At 43.2% G+C, this 16,257-nt stretch overlaps 1 protein-coding gene across 1 annotated transcript; it reads right to left on the bottom strand.

Moving 5' to 3' along the window:
- Positions 1-844: 844 nt before the first annotated feature.
- Positions 845-8,009, bottom strand: HOXC8 (homeobox C8). The gene is made up of 2 exons (XM_030967250.1): positions 7,485-8,009; positions 845-1,242 (listed from the first exon to the last, which is right to left on the bottom strand). The coding sequence occupies exons 1-2, from the start codon at positions 7,945-7,947 to the stop codon at positions 944-946; spliced, it is 762 nt and encodes a 253-aa protein (XP_030823110.1). The 5' UTR covers positions 7,948-8,009; the 3' UTR covers positions 845-943.
- Between the last annotated feature and the right edge of the window lie 8,248 nt (positions 8,010-16,257).

Here is a 16,257-nt window from a genome sequence, read left to right as displayed (position 1 = left end):
AATAAATGGGGAAAATTAGGACAAAAGGGGAGAAAATGATGGAAAAATTGGGAAAAATGAGGGAAAAAAGGGAAAAGGGGGGAATATTAGAAGAACAAGGGGGAAATTAAAAAAGGGGAAAATATTAGGAAAAAGGGGGAAAAAATTTAAAAAATGAGGAGAATAATAGGAAAGAAGGGGAAAATATTAGGAAAAAAGGGAAAATATTAGAAAAATGGCGGAAATAGTAGGGAAATATTAGGGGAAAATGGGGAAAAATTAGGAAAAAAGGAGGGAAAAATTGGGAAAAATTAGGGGAAAATGGGGAAAAATTAGGAAAAAAGGAGGGAAAAAATGGGGGGAAATTAGGGAAAAATGGGGGAAAATTAGGGAAAAAATGGGGGGAAATTAGGGGAAAAAATGGGGGGAAATTAGGGGAAAAAATGGGGGGAAATTTGGGAAAAAATGGGGGGAAATTTGGGAAAAAATGGGGGAAAATTAGGGAAAAATGGGGGAAAATAGGGAAAAAAAGGGGGGGAAATTAGGGAAAAAATGGGGAAAATTAGGGAAAAAATGGGGAAATTAGGGAAAAAATGGGGAAAATAGGGAAAAAAATGGGGGAAAATAGGGAAAAAGGAGGAAAAAATTAGAAAAAAAGGAGGAAAAAATTAGAAAAAAAAGAGGGAAAAATTAGAAAAAAAGGAGGAAAAAATTAGAAAAAAAGAAGGAAAAAATTAGAAAAAAAGGAGGGGAAAAAATTAGGGGAAAAAAAAGGGAAAAAGGATTTAAACCCCCCTCAAAAAAGCAGGAATCGGGGAAATCTCCCCGCCACTAAACTCAAAAACAACCCCCCGGCCCTGGCAGGTAGTTCCCGCTGCGCGAGCCTCTCCGCTGGAAACTCCATAAAAGCGAATGACCGTCGTAAAGCCGCCCGATTGCCCGGCGGCCATAAACCCCGCGCCGCTCACTCCTTGCTCTCCTCCTTCTCCTCCTCCTCCTTCTCCTCTTCCTCGTTCCCTTCTTCCTCCGCTTTCTCCTCGTCGCCGCGGGCGGCGCCGGGCAGTTTGTCCTTGTTGTTCTCCTTTTTCCACTTCATGCGGCGGTTCTGGAACCAGATTTTCACCTGGCGCTCGCTGAGTCCCAGCGCGTGCGAGACCTCGATGCGCCGCTTGCGGGTCAGGTAGGGGTTGAACAGGAATTCCTTCTCCAGCTCCAGCGTCTGGTAGCGGCTGTAGGTCTGGCGGCCGCTGCGTCTGCCCGGCGCTGCTTGCGGATGGGGGCGAAAAAAACAAAAAGGGAAAAAAAATTAATTTTTGGTAAAATGATATCTAGGGTTTTTCGTGGGGGAAAAAAGGGGGGAATTATGTATTTTTTAATGAAATGTATAGGATTTTTTAGGGTGGGGGGGGAAAAGATAATTTTTTTAAAAATAGGATTTTTGAGGGGAAAAAAAGATAATTTAAAAATATAGATAGGATTTTTTAGGGAAAAGAGAATTAAAAAAAATAGATAGGATTTTTTTAGAGAAAGGAGAATTAAAAAAATACATAGGATTTTTTAGGGAAAAGAGAATTAAAAAAAATAGATAGGATTTTTAGGGGAAAAGAGGAGTTTTTAAAAAATAGATAGGATTTTTAGGGAAAAAGTAATAAAAATAGATAGGATTTTTTAGGGAAAAGAGAATATAAAAAATACATAGGATTTTTTAGGGAAAAGAGAATAAAAAAAAATACATAGGATTTTTTAGGGAAAAGACAATTAAAAAAAATACATAGGATTTTTTAGGGAAAAGAGAATTAAAAAAAGATAGGATTTTTGGTGAATAAAAAAAAATACATAGGATTTTTTTAGGGAAAAAGAATTAAAAAAAAAGAGGGGGATTTTTAGGGAAAAAAATAGATAGGATTTTTAGGGGAAAAGAGGATTTTTAAAAGGGATTTTTGGGGGGTAGGAAAAAAAATTTAAAAAATAGATAGGATTTTTTAGGGAAAAGAGAATAAAAAAAAATACATAGGATTTTTTAGGGGGAAAAAAAAGATAATTTTATAAAAAATATATAGGATTTTTTAAGGGGGGAAAAAGATAATTTTTTAATAAATAGACAGGATTTTTGAGGGGAAAAAAAAAAGACAATTTAAAAAAATATATAGGATTTTTAGGGGGGAAAAAGATAATTAAAAATATATATATAGGATTTTTGAGGGGAAAAAAAGATAATTTTAAAAAATAGATAGGATTTTTAGGGGGGGGAAAAAGGAGGATTTTTAAAAAAATAGATAGGATTTTTTAGGGAAAAGAGAATTAAAAAAAATAGATAGGATTTTTTAGGGAAAAGAGAATTAAAAAAAAATACATAGGATTTTTTAGGGGGGAAAAAAAAGATAATTTTATAAAAAATAGATAGGATTTTTAGGGGGGAAAAAGGAGGATTTTTAAAAAATAGATAGGATTTTTTAGGGAAAAGAGAATTAAAAAAATAGATAGGATTTTTGGGGAGAGAAAAAAAGGTTTTTTAATAAAATATATAGGATTTTTAGGGGGGAAAAGGAGATTTTTAAATAAAATATGTAGGATTTTGGGGGGAAATGGAATTTTTTTTAATATATAGGCTTTTGGGGGGAAAATAGGATTTTTTAATAAAAGATATAGGTTTTTAGGGGGAAAAGAGAATTTTAAAAATAGATAGGATTTTTGGGGAGAAAAGATAGGTTCTTTAATAAAATATATAGGATTTGGGGGGGAAATGAGAATTTTTTAAAAATATATATAGGATTTTTGGGAAAAAAAGAGAATTATATATATATATATCTCTTTAGGATTTTGGGGGGAAAATGGTAAAAAGTTGGGGTTGGTTTGGGTTTGAGAAGGTAAAAAAATCCCCTCCCAAGGAACAGAAAAAGGCCCCCTGAAAAAGCAAGAAAAAGGAAAAGAAAAGGAAAAAAAAAACCCCAAAACCCAACCCAAACAAACAAAAAACACACAAAAGAAACAAAACAAAACAAAACAAACCCTACAGGACAACAGCAAAAATAAAAACAGAAATAAAACCCCAAAAATCCAACTATAAAAAAACATTATACTAATAAACCAAAATAACCCATCCAAAACCCAACCCCCCTCAATTAATCCCCCAAAAATAAAAAAAAAATAACACCAAAGAAACCAAAAAACCAATAAAAACCCCAAAGAAAACCTCACCAAAAAAGACCCAAAACTTCTCCCTTGAGCTCTTTTGCCCCCGCCCGGCTGCGCTTGGTGGGGTAAAAACCCCAAAATTCCCATTTTTCGCCCTTTTTGGCCCTGTTTTAGCCCCTTTTTCACCCATTTTTCCCCCATTTCTCGTCCCGTTCTTGCCTCTGTTTAATTTACCCTTTTCACCCCATTTTCCACCCCCCTTTTACCCATTTCCATCCCTTTTTTGCCCTTTTTACCCTTTTTTTGCCCCATTTCTCACTCATTTTTTGCCCCTTCTTCTCACCCCCTTTTTACCCCTTTCTTCCCCCTTTTTGCCCCTTTACACCCATTTTTAACCCATTTTTAACCCAATTTTAACCCCTTTTCCGCCTTTTCCCCTTGTCACGCACAAAGACCCTTCCCAAAGGGGGAAAATCTCCCCAAAAAATCAATTTTTTCCTAGGAAAGGAGCATTGTTCAGCACAAAACCCTCAGCAGCCTCTTTCGCCCTCATATTTAAGTTTTATTTTAATCTTTCTTTCTTTCTTTCTTTCTTTCTTTCTTTCTTTCTTTCTTTCTTTCTTTCTTTCTTTCTTTCTTTCTTTCTTTCTTTCTTTCTTTCTTTCTTTCTTTCTTTCTTTCTTTCTTTCTCCTTTTTCCTCTCTTTTCCCCCTTTTTTCTCTTCTTTTTTCTCTTCTTTCCCTTCATTCTTTCCCTCCCCATTTTCCCCCTCTTTCTCCCCTTTTCTTTCCCATTTTCCCCATTTTTCCCTTTCCCCCTCATTCTTCTTCCCCTCTCCTCCCTTTTCTTCCCTTTTTCTTTCCCTTTTTTTTCCTATTTTCCTTCCCTTTTCCCCATTTTCTTTCCCTTTTCTTTCCTTTTCCCCTCTTTTCTCATTTTCCCCTCTTTTTTCCCCCTTTCCCCCCAATTTCTCCTCTCCCCAACACCCCAAAATTCGCTTTTCATTTTCCCCACATTCACCCCAAAACACAGACAAGGAGGGGGGGCGGGGAGCTCCTTTTTTGCCCAAATTCCTCAAAAATCTCCATTTTCCCCTCAAAACAGCCCCAGACCCGAGGATTTTCCTCCTCCTCAGCAAAACCAACGCGGGAGGGGCAAACACACACAGAGAAGGGGGGGAAAAATGTCCAAAAAAAATCAAAATAAAGCCGGAAAAAATTAAAATCAAACCAGCCGAGGCTGCAGCCCTGCACTTCCTCCGGCGCTAATGAGAAAATCAATTTATTTTGGGGGAAAAAAACGCAGATCCGGCTGCAGCTCCCCGCGGGTCAAAGCTCGGATAAATAAATAACGAGTTTTCCTCCCCGGGCCACGTCCTCTCGCCAGCGGCCACAATTCTTCTCTTTTTTCCCCTTTTTTTTTTTTTTTTTTTTGCGTTATTTCGGATGCTTGGGATTGTTCGGTTTTCGCCCCAAAACGCCTCACATGGTTCGAATTACCCGCAGCTGAAATTTGAATTATTTCCCTCCTTTTCCAGGCTGGGTTTTATTTATTTATTTTGAATTTCCCACTCTTTTTTTTTTTTATTGTTGTGGTTTTTTGTTGCGTTTTTTTTTTTAATTTTTTAATCCCAACCCCACAGCCCCAGGCTGAGGTTTTTATTTTTTTAATTTTAATTTTTTTCCCCTCCCCCGCCGCAACTTTTTTCCTCCGGAGGCGTGAGGAAATAATAACGATACAAACACTGAATACCGCCAATAATAAATATGAAATAACACCAAAAAAAAAAAATTAAAAAAAAAAAATAAACATCTGCATAAAAATTAGGAAAACCTCCGGACCGGGTCCCGCCTCTCCGGCTGCGTCTCCCAGCGGTTAAAAAAGGGCATTTTTGACATTTTTGACATTTTTAAGAGCGCTGCTCTTATCAACACGCAAACAACCTCGTGGGAGCCGTATCTTACTGCCAATCCTCCAGGCGAGCCATAAAAAAAGCCCTAAAAAAAAGAAAATCTCAAGTTTTACTTTTAGCGCCATTTCAGCTTTTTTTTTTTTTTTAATTTTATATCTTTTTGTGTTGTGTTTTTTTTTTTTTTTGTCCAGGGAATCCCCACGGTTTTTTCGTTAAAAAAAAAAATATTCGAATGTCTGGGTTAGAGCTGAGGTTATTCTTGCCGTGATTTAAAAATAAATATGAAAATAAATATATTTGTGAGGAGGTGAGGATGGGAGCGCTGGAGAGAGGTCGGGATTTTGGGGTGAAGTCTGAATTTTGGGATAGGAGGCCAGAATTTCGGGAATTTTGAGCTAGAGGGTCTGAATTTGGGGATGAAAGCCTGAGTTCTGGGACACGAGGCCGCAATTTTGCCACAAAAAGTCTCGATTTTGAGAGAAGAGGCCGGAATTTCGAGAGGAAAGGTCGGAATTTTGAGGTAAAAGGCCGGGGTTTGGGAACATAAAGTCTGAATTTTGGGCTAAGAGGCCTCAATTTTGGAGCTAGAAGGTTGGGATTTTGGGCTGAAAGGTTGGAATTTTGGGCTAAAAGGTGGGAATTTTGGGCTGAAAGGTGGGAATTTTGGGCTGAAAGGTGGGAATTCTGCTCGGCACACGGCATTCCAACATCTCCACACACCCACAGACACACACCGAGACCCAAACAGCCCCAAATCCCACACAAACAGCCCCAAATCCCACCCAAACAACCCCAAATCCCACCCAAACAGCCCCAAATCCCACCCAAACAGCCCCAAATCCCACCCAAACACGGCAATTCCAGCCCAAACAGCACCAAAGCCAACCCAAACAACCCAACCTCATTTTCTCTTTTTCCCCTTTCCCCCTCCCCTCCTTTCTCTTCCTTTTCCCCCTTTTTTTCCTTCTTTCCTCCTCTTTTTCCCCAATTCCTCTCCCGTCTCCTCTCTCCTCCCTCCGTCGCCTCTCGCAGCGCCCGAATGACCCAAACCCGACCCAAAGAGCCCCAAAAGAGCCCGAATCCAACCCAAGCACCAGAACCACCCCAAACAGCGCCAAAAGCGACCCAAATCCAACCCAAAAAGGGCCCAAATCCAGCCCAACCAACACCAAAAGAGCCCGAATCCAACCCAAACGCTGAACCCAACCCAACCAACACCAAACTGACCCCAAATCGCCCCAAATCTCACCAAAACAGGCGAGACCATTAAAAATAGACCCAAAACCAGAAACAAAACAACCCAAGTCCAGAAAAGCAAAAAACCCCTCAGAATACCCCCCAAAAAAACCCTAAAAACCGTAAAAAAACACCAAATACCTTAAAAAAAATCCAAAAAAATTCTTTAATAAATAAATAAATAAAACCCCCCAAACACAAAAGACAACTCAAAAAAAAAAACTCCCAAAAAATCCCTCAAAAATAAATAAAAAGATATCCTTACAAACTGGAAAAACACCCCAAGAAAACCCTCCAAAACCCTCAAAAATAAAGAAAAAAAACCCCCACACTTACAGACCAAAAAGGACCATAAAAAATCCTAAAAAAATAACAAAAAAATACCCTCGCAACCCAAAAAGACACCCCCAAAAAAAGCTTAAAAAATAACCCCAAAATGCCCTTAAAAAACCAAAACAACACCAAAAAAACCCACTTAAAAATTAACCAAAAATACCCTTAAAAACCAAAACAACATCCAAAAACTCCCCCCAAAAAAACCCTTAAAAATTAACCAAAAAATACCCTTAAAAACCAAAACAATACACTAAAAAAACCCTTAAAAATTAACCAAATAATACCCTTAAAAACTAAAACAATACACTAAAAAAAAACCTTAAAAATGAACCAAATAATACCCTTAAAATCCAAAACAACGCCCAAAAAATCCCGCAAAGAAACCCATTAAAAATTAACCAAAAAATACCCTTAAAAACCAAAACAACACCCAAAAAAAAACCCTAAAAATGAACCAAAAAATACCCTTAAAAACCAAAACAACGCCAAAAAATACCCCAAAAAAACCCCTTAAAATTAACCAAAAAATACCCTTGAAAACCAAACAACACCCAAAAAAACCCCCTTAAAATGAACCAAAAAATACCCTTAAAAACCAAAACAATACACTAAAAAACCCCTTAAAAATGAACCAAAAAATACCCTTAGAAACCAAACAACACCCAAAAAAAAAAACCCTAAAAATGAACCAAAAAATACCCTTAAAAACCCAAACAATACACAAAAAAACCCCCTTAAAATGAACCAAAAAATACCCTTAAAAACAAAAACAACGCCAAAAAAAAACAAACAGAAAAATACAAAAAAATATTTAAAAAAACAGACAACGGAGAACGGACAGAAAACGCATCCCGCCCAGCCGTGAAAGAAACCGCGCAGCGCTCACCGTGCGGCCTCATCCAGGGGAACATGAGGCTGGGCGAGGAGCTCTGGCTCAGGTGCCCCCCCTGCCCCTCGGCGCCGCCGCCGCCGCCGCCGCCGCCGCCGGCCGAGGATTTACAGTCCGCGTAGGGCACCGCGGGCGCGTCCTGCTGCGCGCCGTAGAGCGCCTGCCGCGGCAGCGCCTCGTAGCCGTAAAACTTGGAGGCATCGCCGTGGCACGCCAGCGCGCAGGGCGCGTTCTGCTGGTAGCCCGAGGAGCCCGAGATGCCCGAGGCGCCGTGGTGGAAGAACTCCTGGACGTGGTGCGACGGGTGCTGGAAGGCCGGGGCCGCCCCGCCCGGGCCGTAGAGCACGGCGGCGGGGCCGCGGCCCACGCTCTGCGGGAAGCGGCAGTCGTAGTAGGTCGGCTCCAGGGACTCGCCGCCTTTGTACTTGGAGAAGAGCGGGTTGACGAAGTAGGAACTCATGACCCTCGCATGCAAGACGCGGAGAGAGAGGGGAGAACAGCGGCGAGGGAAGGGTTAAAGCGGCGCGGGGTGGGGAGCGGGGATGGGGGGAAAGCGGGGGTGAGTCGGGGGGAAGTGGGGTTTAAGCGCCGGGGGTTTGGGGAAAAAAAAAAATCGGGTTTAAATCGCGGGGAAAAAATTGGTTTGGTTCTGGGAAAAAAAAAACACAACAAAAAAACCAGGTTTAAATCCCGGAAAAAATGTGGTTTGGTTCTGGGGAAAAAAACCAGGTTTAAATCCCCGAAAAAAAAAATGTGGTTTGGTTCTGGGAAAAAAAAAAAAAGGTTTAAATCCCCGAAAAAAAAAAATCTGGTTTGGTTCTGGGAAAAAAAAAAAAGAAAAAGAGGTTTAAATCCCCGGAAAAAATGTGGTTTGGTTCTGGGGGAAAAAAAAAAGAGGTTTAAATCCCCGGAAAAAATGTGGTTTGGTTCTGGGGGGAAAAAAAATGAGGTTTAAATCTGGAGGAAAAAAAAAAAAAAAGAGGTTTAGTCCCGGAAAAAATCTGGTTTGGTTCTGGGGAAAAATGAGGTTTAAATCTGGAGGAAAATGAGGTTTGCTTCTAGGGGGAAAATGAGGTTTAATTCCGGTAAAAAACAGGTTCGGTTGTGGGAAAAAAAAAAAATAATCAGGTTTAATTCCGGGGAAAATCAGGTTTGGTTCTAGGAAAAATGAGGTTTAAATCCGGGAAAAAATCAAGTTTGATTCTGGGGGAAAAAAAGCAGGGTTAACTCCGGGGAAAAAAAATCAGGGTTAACTCTGAAATAAATCAGGTTTAACGCTGGGGGAAAAAAAAAAAAATCAGGGTTAACTCTGCAAAAAAATCCGGTTAACTTTGGAGGAGAAATCCGGGTAAGTCTGCAAAAAATGCCGGTAACTCTGCAAAGCAACGCGCGTTAACGCCGGTGAAATATCAGGTTTAACTCTGCAAAAAAAAAAAAAAAAAAAATCCCGGTCAACTCTGAGAGAGAATCCGCCTTGGTTCTGTGGAGATCCCGCTTTGATTCTTTAAAAAAAAAAAAAAAAAAAAGGGTTGGTTCTGTAAAAAACACCGCGCTAGTTTAAAAAAAAATAAAAAAAAAAATCCGGGTTAATGCTGGAAAAACTCGGTTTAATTCTTTCAAAAACCTGCTTTAATCCTCAAAAAAAAAAAAAAACAAACCAGCTTTAATCCTGAAAAGCAGCACCGCTTTAGCCCTGAAAGAAACACTCTTTAATTCTAAAAAGGAAGGGTTCAACTCTCCAAAAAAAAAATCCGCTTTAACCCTAAAAAATAATAATAATAAAAAAAAAGGCAGCAAAGCGAGGTTTGTCCCTCTGACTGCTGAAGTCCTGCGCTCTTTTTTTTTCCCTTTTTTTTTTTTTTTTTAAGAGTGGCTATTTTTTCTTTCTTTCTTCCTTCCCTCTTTTTTAATAGGAAAAAAAAAATTTTTTTTTTTTTTTTGGACGGTGGCCGCTGTCGGTAAATTTTTTGTTGTTGTTGTTGTTGGTTTGGTTTTTTTTGGGTTTTGTTGGTTTTTTTTTGTTTGTTTTTCTTTTCTTTTTTTTTTTTCCCTTTTTTTTTCTTTTTTTTTTTTTTTTTTTTTTTTTTTGGTTGTTGTTTTGTTTTTTAAAACCGCGCTCTCAAAGGCGTTTCATGGTGGCTCCGAGTGGCTCCGGTGCTCTTGACTCCTCGCTCTGCGCGCTCTGGGTAGGTAGAGCTCTCCTCCCGCCCTCCCTCTCTCTCTCTCTCTCTCAATTTCTCTTGGAACTCCGCTCCTTCCCTTTAACACCACAGGCAAATTCCTCAAAATCCCGGCGGTGTGGCTTTTTTTTTTTTCCCCTGCTCCCTTCTCTTTTTTTTTTTCCTTTCCTTTCCTTTTTTTTTTTTCCCTTCCTTTCCTTTTTTTTCCCTTCCTTTTTTTTCCCTTCCTTTTTTTTCCCTTCCTTTTTTTCCCTTCCTTTTTTTCCCCTTCCTTTTTTCCCATCCTTTTTTCCCCATCCTTTTTTTCCCCGTCCTTTTTTCCCTTTCCTTTTTCCCCCTTTTCTTTTTTCCCCCTTCCTTTTTCCCCTCCTTTTTTTCCTTCTTTTATTCCTTCCTTTTCTTTTTTCCCTCTTTTTTCCCTTTTTTTCCCCCCTCCTTTTTCCCCTCTCCTTTCCCCCCCTCCTTTTTCCCCTCCTTTTTTCCCCCTTTTCTTTTGTCCCCTTCCTTTTCCCCCCTTTTATTTTTTTCCTTCTTTTTTCCCCCCTTATTTTTCCCCTCTCCTTTCCCCCCCTCCTTTTTTCCCCCTCCTCATTTTTTCCCTCCCTTTTTCCTTTTCCCCCTCTTTTTCTTTTATTCCCATTTTCCCCCCTCCTTTTTCCCATTTTCCCCCCTAGTTTTTCCCTTTCCCCCCCTCCTTTTTCCCCTTTTTTCCCTCTTTCCCCCCAATTCCTCTCCCCACCCTCACAGCGCCCAAATGACCCCAAAACTCCGCTTTTTTTCGTTGGGGGGGGGGGCGGCGAATTTTGGTCCAGAAAACCCCAAAATCCGCCATCTCTTGGGGAGGGGGCGCCTGTAGACCCCCAAACTCCAAAAACTCCAAACCCCAAAATTATCCAAACCCCCAAAACCCCAAAAAAAACCCAAAAAAAACCCAAAAAACCCCAACGCCCCCTTTTCCTTGCGGGCAGCGGGGAGGTGACCCCGGGGTCACCTGCACAGGTAAATCCCAACCCGGGACCCCCCCGCGCCCCAAAACCCCAAACCAGGCGGATTTTGGGGTTGTTTTTGCCGTTTTTGCTGGTTTTGTTGTCGTTGTCATTGCTGGGGGGTCCCACCTGGACAGGGGAGGGGGCGATTCCTCTTTTTTCCCCTGATTTTCCCAGATTTCCTCTTTTTTCCCCCTGATTTTTTGGCCTTTATTCCGTTTTTTTTTTCCTTTATTCCCTCTTTTCTCCCTTTTCCCCCCAATTTTTCCATTTTCGCTTTTTTCTTTTTGTTGCTTTTTCACCTCTTGTTTCCCACCTTATTTCCCCTTTTTCCTCTCCTTTTCCCCCGTCTGTTTTCTTATATTTTCCTCCTATTTTCCCTTCTATTTTCCTTCTATTCCCTTCTTCCCCTTTTACCCCTTTTCCCCCCTTTTTTTCCCCTTTCCCTCCTATTTTCCCCCTCATTCCCCTTTTCCCTCATTTTATCCTTTTCTCCCTCAATTTTCCCCCTTTTCCCCCCCTGCTTTTTCCCATTTTCACCCTAATTTTCCCATTTTCCCCCTTTCCCCCTATTTTTCTCGCTGTCCTGCTGCTGCTCGGAATCCACCAAACAAACCCCCCCAAAAAAACCCAAAATGAGCGAAAATCCCGGGAATTTCCCCCCCTCTGCATCGGCCGCTCCTCGCTGTCCTGGGGCGCGAATAAATCCACAAAACCGCGGGGTTTTTTTTTTCCCATTTATTCCATTTTTTCCCATTTTCCCCCCAATTTCTCCCCACCTCCCTGTCCCCCCGTTTAACCCAATCCTCTGGACGGAATTCCGAGGGGATAAATTCCATTTTTTTGCTGTAAAAAATCCTCTTTGGAGGCAAAGTCAGGCTGCCCTTTGTGCGCGCTGCAAAAACAAAAACACCACCAAACCCACCCCGACCCTTTCCCCCCTTTTCCAGCCCAAAATTCACTTTTCTTTCCCTCCCATTTTCCCCCTTTTCCAGCCCATTTCTGAGCCCTCGGGCCTCATTATTTTGCTGCCACCCCCCGCAACATTTCATGTGGACAAAACTCCTCAAAAACGCCGAAATCACCCCAAAATCCGAGGGGTTTTGTTCATTTTTTGGGGTTTTTTTCCAGGCTTGGGGGGAGGAGAGTTTTTCCCAAAAGATTTTTTTTGCTGTCGAGGCGCCAAAAATGCCCCAAATCCCCCAAAATCCCACCCCCCAACCCCTCCCAAACCTTCCCCCCCTTTAAAAAAAAAACTTAAATTATTTTCAGAATTACTTAAGCCCAATTTCCACAAAACCTCGAGGTTTTCCTGCCCTGCAAAAATTCACATTTTCGGCTTTATTCCCAGCCTTTGGCGTGGCCCCAACCTCAGGATGGGTTAAAATTTTGAATTTTTTTTTTTTTAATTTTAATTTTTAAATTTTTCCACACACCTCCCCGAGCTAAAGCACAACCCCCAGCCCACCTTGAGCCGATTTTCGCTTTTTTTTCCCCATTTTCCCCCCGCAGAAGGCGGCGCAGGGCGGGGGAGGGATGCCCGAGCAGACAATGAACTCATTTTCACCCAGCCTCCAAAAATTCACATTTTTAACCCGAAATTCCCATTTTCCGCCACGAAACCGCCCCAGACCCCCCCAGATCTGCGCAGAGCTCCCCCGCCCCGGCTCCTTTTTCCCAAATTCCGCCGTTTTTCCCCCAAAACGAAGGGAGGGGAGAGCAGCCAAGGACAAGGGAGGCTCCGCAGTTCTCAGGGACAGAATTTCCCCTCCCTAATCAATAATCGCTATTTTTAAACCCCCGATCCAGGGGCGAAAATAAATCGGAATTTTCAGCCCTGGGATGGGGGCAAGAATTTTGGTTTTTTTTTTTTTTCTGGATAAAAGCGCGGATTCCTCCTCAAGAAAATCTCATTTAATTTAGGGAGAAACATTGGGATTTTGGTGAAAAGAACCCCTCACTCCCCCCCCTCCAGAATTTCTGAGGACAATAAAACCGCAATTCCCACTGGATTTTTTTTTTTTTTAAAGGGAATATTCCGATTTTTTTTTTTTTTGGGGGGGCTGCTCTTTGTCCGGGGTGCGGGTTTGGTGTTTTTTTGGGGGCGTTCCTGGGGTTTTGAGGATTTTTCTGCGCTCCCCCACCTCCTCCCTTTTGCCCTGACCTTCACTGGAAAATGTCATTTTCTGCTTCCCCACCCCGAGCGCGGCGGGAGACGTGAGGGGCGTCGATAACGAGGAGCGAGGGGGGGAGAAATGAGCAGAAATCAGCGCCGCAGCCTCGCTCAAAAATTAGTTTTGGTGGGGGTTTTTTTTTGGTTTTTTTTACAGTATTTTGGGTTTTTTTTTTTTTTTCCGGAGGGCGATTTTACGCCCTAGGATGCCGGGTGCGCCCCAAGGAGAGGAGAGAGAGAGAAAAAAAAAACCAAAAAGAAAAGGGAGGGAATATGGGAAAAAAACCCGCGGGTTTAAAATCAAATTATGTGAAAAAATAATAATTTAAAAAAAAAACACTTAAAATTAAAATAATTTTAAAAGATAAAAAGAACAGACGGAAGGCTGTGTTGAGGGGTCGGGAAAGGGCGGTTTCGGGGGTTTCGGGGGTCGCGGGGTCGCTCCGCGGGTGCGGAATTGGGGAGGGGGCTGGGGGGGGGGAGGGGCCGTGCGCGAACCCTGGGCCGACAGCGCCACCTCGCGGCCGCGCCCGCGCAGCGGCGCCGGGGGGCGGCCCGGCTGAATTTGGGGTCAAAAATCCCGGTTTTGGGGACTTTCCCCCGCTCCTTTGGCGCCTGCCTTCCCCTCGTTTTTACCCTTTTCCCCCCTGTTTCTTTTTCTCCCCATTTCTCCTTTCTCCCCTGTTTCCCCTTTTCCCCTTTTTTCCCCTTTCATCCCTCCTTTTCCTTCATCTCCCCTTTTTCCTCCTCATTTCCCCTTTTCCCTTTTTCTCCCTTTTTTTTTCTCCCTTTTCCCTCTCCATTCTCCTTTTCCCTTTTTTTCCCCCCTTTCCCCCCATTTCTCCGTTTCCCCTCTTTCCCCCCTTCTCCTCCTTTCCCCTCCTTTTTTTCCCCTCAATCCCCCTTTCTCCCCTGTCCTTTTTTCCCCTTTTTTCCCCTCAATCCCCCTTTCTCCCCTGTCCTTTTTTCCCCTTTTTTCCCTCCAATTCTCCCTTCCTCCCCTATTCTTTTTCCCCCTCTTTTCCCCCCCAATCCCCCCTTTTCTTCTCTATTATTTTCGCCCCTTTTCCCTCCTTTTCTCCCCTATTCTTTCCCCTCTCCTTTTTCTCCTTTTTTCCCCCAATCCCCCCTTTTCTCCCCTATTCTTTCCCCCCCTTTATCCCTCCAATCTCCCATTTTCTCCCCTTTTAATTTCCCCTTTTCCCCCCTATTATTTTCCCCCAATCTCCCCTTTTTCTCCTCTATTCTTTTTCCCCCTTTTCCCCACACAATTCTCCTTTTCTCCCCTATTAATTTCCCCCCATTATTTCCCCCCCCCAATCCCCCCTTTTCTCCTCTATTTTTTTTTCCTCCTTTTTCCCCCCAATCCCCCATTCTCTCCCCTATTCTTTTTCCCCTCAAACCCCCATTCCCCCCCAACCCTTTTCCCCCTTTTTTTTCCCCTCCCTTCCCACCCATTTTTCCCTTCCACTCCGGCTCGGATTTTCCCTTTTTTTTTTTTTTTTTTTTTTTTTTTTTTTTTTTTTTTTTCCCCCCTTTCCCCCGCGGGCCCCGAGGGGGGTCTGTTGTTTGTAGCTTGTAGACAAAACATTCCAAAAATCGGGTTTCAAAGGGCAGAGCGCGCACCTTATTTACCCCATAAAGCAATTAAGGCCAGACGTCTAGCCACGGCCGGCCCGGTTTTGTTCGCCCCTATTCAGCCCCGCATAGCAGGGAGACAAACAGAGCTGTAAAAATCGCATTTTTTTGGGGGCTGCGGAAATGCACCTCTGGCCAGCTGCAGCCTCCCGGGCCCTTTTTTTGTGTCCTTCACAAAAGGGAAAAAAAAAAAATAAAGACGCGCACACCAAAAAAAAAAAAAAAATTACAACAAGTCCGACGCGCCCCAAAACCACCCCCAAAAAAAAAAAAAAAAAAATTTTGTGTTTATAATATTTGGTGTAAGAAAAATAAAATTACCACACGGCCCAAACCACGCCAAAAAACGCGTTGTATTTTTAATTTTTTTTTTTTTTTGTGGATTTTTACCCTTATTTTTACCCTCATTTTTACCCTCATTTTTACCCTCATTTTTACCCTTTTCCCGCCGTTCTCTCTCTGCTCCAAAAATAAAAATCTCACCTTGGGGTTGGGGGGAAATATTGGGGGTTTTCGTGCCGGGTTTAGGGGGTGGGGAAAGCGCAATTCCCGGCGGTTTTTGGGGGGAATTTGGCGGCGTTTGGGGTCCGGGGGAGGCTGCGGCGCTCACACAAAGGCTGTATCAGTATGCGGCTGCACACACGCGCCATATGTCAGGAAAAAAACCCCAAATCGCCGCTTTTTGACGCATTCGCGGCCGCCAGGACCCGGCCCCGCCGGGTGGCGATTTGGAACCATAATTATAATTTATTCCCTCCCACTCCGGCCGCCTTTTGGGTTGGTTTCTGGGGGTTTTGGGGTTGGTTTCTGGGGGCTTTTGGGGTTGGTTTATGGGGGTTTTGGGGGTGGGTTTTGGGGTTGGTTTATGGGGTTTTTGGGGGGTAGGTTTCTGGGGTTTTGGGGGATTGATTTCTGGGGTTTTTGGGGATTGTTTTGTGGGGTTTTTAGGGATTGGTTTCTGGGGGTTTTGGGGTTGGTTTCTGGGGTTTTTGGGGTTTGATTATGGGGGTTTTGGGGGTTGATTATGGGGGTTTTGGGGTTGGTTTTTGGGGTTTGTTTATGGGGTTTTGGGGGTTTGTTTATGGGGGTTTCGGGGTTGGTTTTTGGGGTTTGTTTATGGGGGTTTTGGGGGATTGGTTTTTGGGGTTTGTTTATGGGGTTTTTGGGGGTTTGTTTATGGGGGTTTTGGGGTTGGTTTATGGGGTTTTTGGGGGTTTGTTTATGGGGGTTTTGGGGTTGGTTTATGGGGTTTTGGGGGTTTGTTTATGGGGGTTTTGAGGTTGGTTTCTGGGGTTTTTGGGGGCTGGTTTCTGGGGTTTTTGGGGGTTGGTTTATGGGGTTTTTGGGGGTTTGTTTATGGGGGTTTTGGGGTTGGTTTATGGGGTTTTGGGGGTTTGATTATGGGGGTTTTGGGGTTGGTTTTGGGGTTGGTTTCTGGGGTTTTTGGGGGCTGGTTTCTGGGGCTTTTGGGGATTGTTTTATGGGTTTTTTAGGGTTTGGTTTCTGGGGTTTTGGGGTTGGTTTCTGGGGTTTTTGGGAGCAGGAACGGAGAGCCCGCGGCCGGAGGGGCCGGGGGAGGTTTGAGGAGCGGGGTCCCCGGGCGCGGGGGCGCGCAGGGGGCGGCGGGGGCGCGCTCGGGGGCGGAGGGCAGCGCGGGCCTTGCACATGAGAACCGAACGCGCGGCCCCACAAAGGGAGAGCCCCACAAAGGGAGCGCGCAGCGAGCGCAGACAAAGGGACAGAAAAGAACCGCGGGGAGGGGCGGGACACAGGACAGGGGACAGGGAAAAGAA

The sequence above is a fragment of the Camarhynchus parvulus genome, chromosome 29 (assembly GCF_901933205.1).
Source record: "Camarhynchus parvulus chromosome 29, STF_HiC, whole genome shotgun sequence".
NCBI classification, from domain to species: domain Eukaryota; kingdom Metazoa; phylum Chordata; class Aves; order Passeriformes; family Thraupidae; genus Camarhynchus; species Camarhynchus parvulus.
The sequence above is the reverse complement of the archived record's forward strand: the minus strand, read 5'-3'. Positions and strand labels throughout refer to the sequence as shown.